The sequence below is a fragment of the Lycium ferocissimum genome, chromosome 2 (genome assembly GCF_029784015.1).
Source record: "Lycium ferocissimum isolate CSIRO_LF1 chromosome 2, AGI_CSIRO_Lferr_CH_V1, whole genome shotgun sequence".
In the NCBI taxonomy this organism is placed as follows: domain Eukaryota; kingdom Viridiplantae; phylum Streptophyta; class Magnoliopsida; order Solanales; family Solanaceae; genus Lycium; species Lycium ferocissimum.
In genome coordinates, this window is record NC_081343.1 from 35259765 (window position 1) to 35262986 (window position 3222).

At 35.4% G+C, this 3222-nt stretch overlaps 1 protein-coding gene across 1 annotated transcript; it reads right to left on the reverse strand.

Moving 5' to 3' along the window:
- Positions 1-302: 302 nt before the first annotated feature.
- Positions 303-2564, reverse strand: LOC132035583 (14-3-3 protein 4-like). The gene is made up of 3 exons (XM_059425882.1): positions 2412-2564; positions 559-1061; positions 303-476 (listed from the first exon to the last, which is right to left on the reverse strand). The coding sequence occupies exons 2-3, from the start codon at positions 1036-1038 to the stop codon at positions 318-320; spliced, it is 639 nt and encodes a 212-aa protein (XP_059281865.1). The 5' UTR covers positions 1039-1061; positions 2412-2564; the 3' UTR covers positions 303-317.
- Positions 2565-3222: the final 658 nt, after the last annotated feature.

Genomic DNA, 3222 nt, shown 5'->3' on the forward strand with positions numbered 1-3222 from the left:
CCAACCTTCAGTCACAAAAAAAACTGTATGCCGGATAACTACTACAGTCAATTAACCAGATAAAATGGCAGGCATAAATCAAATCATTCAAAATATCAAAAAACATTCCTATCACTCAAACATCATACACCAAGCTTCACTGTCATTATGAGGCACCAAAGCTTAAGTTGATTCCCAATAGGAACGTTCATGCACGCTTAAAGTAGTACAAATATCTTTTCCTTTTTCTACGAAGAAATTAGTATAATACAAATAAATAAATTTTCCATAATCAAGGATGAAGATAGTCCAAATTAGCTTACCAGAGAGAGAGTGATTCAAGACAAATAATCGACCAAAGCAGAGAATATTACCTGTTTCGCAAGGTTACAAGCACGATCAGGTGAGTTGAGAATTTCATAATAGAACACGGAAAAGTTAAGGGCAAGTCCCAGCCTGATTGGGTGAGTAGGAGCCAGTTCAGCCAAAGCAATATCCTACAACAGAAGACATTAAAAGAAAATCAGAAACGTTAATTACAAGGAGAGAGACTGACAGTGCTCACTGTAGATCACCTACCTGAGCAGACTTGTATGCAAGTAAAGTGTTCTCAGCGGCTTCTTTCCTCTCTGCCCCTGTTTTAAACTCAGCCAGGTACCTATGGTAATCACCTTTCATCTTCAAGTAAAAAACCTTCGACTCAGCTGTCGAGGCTGATGGTATTAAGTTGGACTCAAGGAGGTTCAAAATCCCATCACAAATCTTGCTGAGTTCAGCCTCAATTTTGCTTCTGTATTCTTTAATAGTGTTGACATGGTCTTCATTTCCACGGCTCTCCTCCTTTTGCTCAATTGAAGAGATTATCCTCCATGAGGCTCTTCTTGCGCCAATCACATTTTTGTAGGCCACAGAGAGAAGATTCCTTTCCTCAACAGTCAGCTCCTCAACATCTGCTGTCTTTGCGACCTTCTCCATAAACTCAATCATTTCCTCATATCGCTCTGCCTGCTCAGCCAGCTTGGCCAAGTACACATTTTCTTCACGAGACGACTCAGCCATTTTTGTTGTATGTGAAATTACACCTGATTCAACAAAAATAAAGGTAATTGAACATCACACGCTGGATGCCAGAAAACATGCCTTCACACATAGCTAAACTGCAACTTTTGGATCTATTTATCACCATTCACCAAGATTAATTTCAAGTGAATTGAGCCCCTTGAAATATCAGCTGTGGGGTTGAATAACCCATGATCTATTTTTGAGACAGTTAATTTCTAAGAGTGTTGCGGGTGACTATTAAGAAACTCGTTTTCTCAAACCATAGAATAATGGCTAACCAGTCTGCTAATATTCGGAATATAGGCTGGTTTTTGCCTCTCAACTATATTTAAAAGAGGTGGTCAAGTCAACTAAATCTGAACCTTTAAACTATAAAGTGGACACCTGTTCTTAACTTAAGCCTACACTGGAAGAAACTGGCGAGTAACAAATGTTACGGGAAAGAGCCCAATCCAATGAATAGCATAGGGAACTGCAAAAGGCACTTCAGAGGGGACGTATTGTGTACGTTTGGATATTAAAGGAATCTTTGTTGAGAGAAGTAACTCCTCAGATACTAGTTAAGGGAGCATTTTGTGCAAAGTCATACCTCCAATGGTTAACAAGAAATCACTACATACTCTTTTAAATAAATCACAGATAGTAATAAAAAAAACAAATACTTCAGATAGGCTTAATTTACATTTTTTATTCAGGGGGAACATACAATGCTATTTCATTATTTTTAAATGCTGAATCTGGCCATAAGTATTTAGCAAGTACTGAATTTTGCGAGAGTGTTTTCAACTACTGAACTTCAAATGCAAGTTTGAGATACTGATATGAAGGTGTATTTCCATGTGAAATATTAGTTTTTACTCACCAATCTTCAATCCTCACAAAGTTCTTTTCCCAGTGAAGTCCGTAACGCTTACCTAGTACCTTATCTATGGATCCTTTGTATTCGTCGTGTTTTATTAACATAGCACTTCAAATAAATGGTCAGTCATGAAATAGAGAAGATAAAAATAGGTTCTGTTTCATTTTCTCAACTTTCCTGGCTTACTATATGAAATAAAAATTGGAGTAAAACATAGAAAAAAATTAATAATTAATAACAATAAGCACGAAATCTTTACCCCTTGGTTTACAGAGATATAGTTATAATAAACGGACTAGATTATCCCGGAACACTAGCTAAGCTGGTGGTCTTAGTTCCCTTCAATTTAAATCTATTTGTGAAATAACTTCAGATCAGGTGGTCAAAGTTTTAGATCTAGAGTTACATAGACTGATGTGAAGAAAGGACCATCCAAGCAAAAAGGAAAGATCTAGTCATGCTAATTATAACATCATCAATAGCAAAAGCGACAATAAATTCGACAAACTACCTTTGGTGATGCTCTCTGATATTCGCCCTTTAGGTTCACTGACGGAAGAAAAGAGCAGACTAGAGTAGATCAGAGAATGGGAGTTAAATAAAAGTTGATGACGTAAGACCTAGGGAAATAAGGGGTTGTTTGGTTGCTGGTCGAAGGTGTTTTTTTTGCAGCTATTAGAAATTCCTGATTATTTACGCAAAAAATACTATTCGTTATGGAGGATTTAGTTAACTAATTTACTTATTTTATTATTTATATCTGATGGCGGAGGTGATTTTCGCGAGGGGGTTTCAAAATATAAAAAAGTAAACATACGAAGAAGCCTAAGGGGGTTCAACGTCTACTATATATACATAAAAAATAATTTTAACCTTATAAAAACGGTGTTTTTTTCCGCCGAGGGGGTTCTGATGAACACCCTCGGCCTAATGTGGCTCCGCCACTGATATCCGCATAAAATAATATATCAATTAAGTTATAACTTATATTTAATGAGATTGTAAAATGATAATCAATCATGTACTTAGGTCTCGTTTGTTTACACTTCATTAATGTCTTTATCATTCAGATACCAATCATTAAGTCTGTTTATTTTTCGGGTCTGAATCTTAATAATTGTGTCTTTATCATTCAGATATCAATCATTAAGTCTGTTTATTTTTTAGGTCTGAATCTTAATAATTCAGGTCTTAATTATTAAGTGTGTTTATAGTTACATTACAATCCTGTAATGGATCTAAATATATCTGAATGATCGATTAAAGTATTAATATAATTAAAAAATTATTTAAAGATTTTAATAAAGATGCTAGTTCACTAA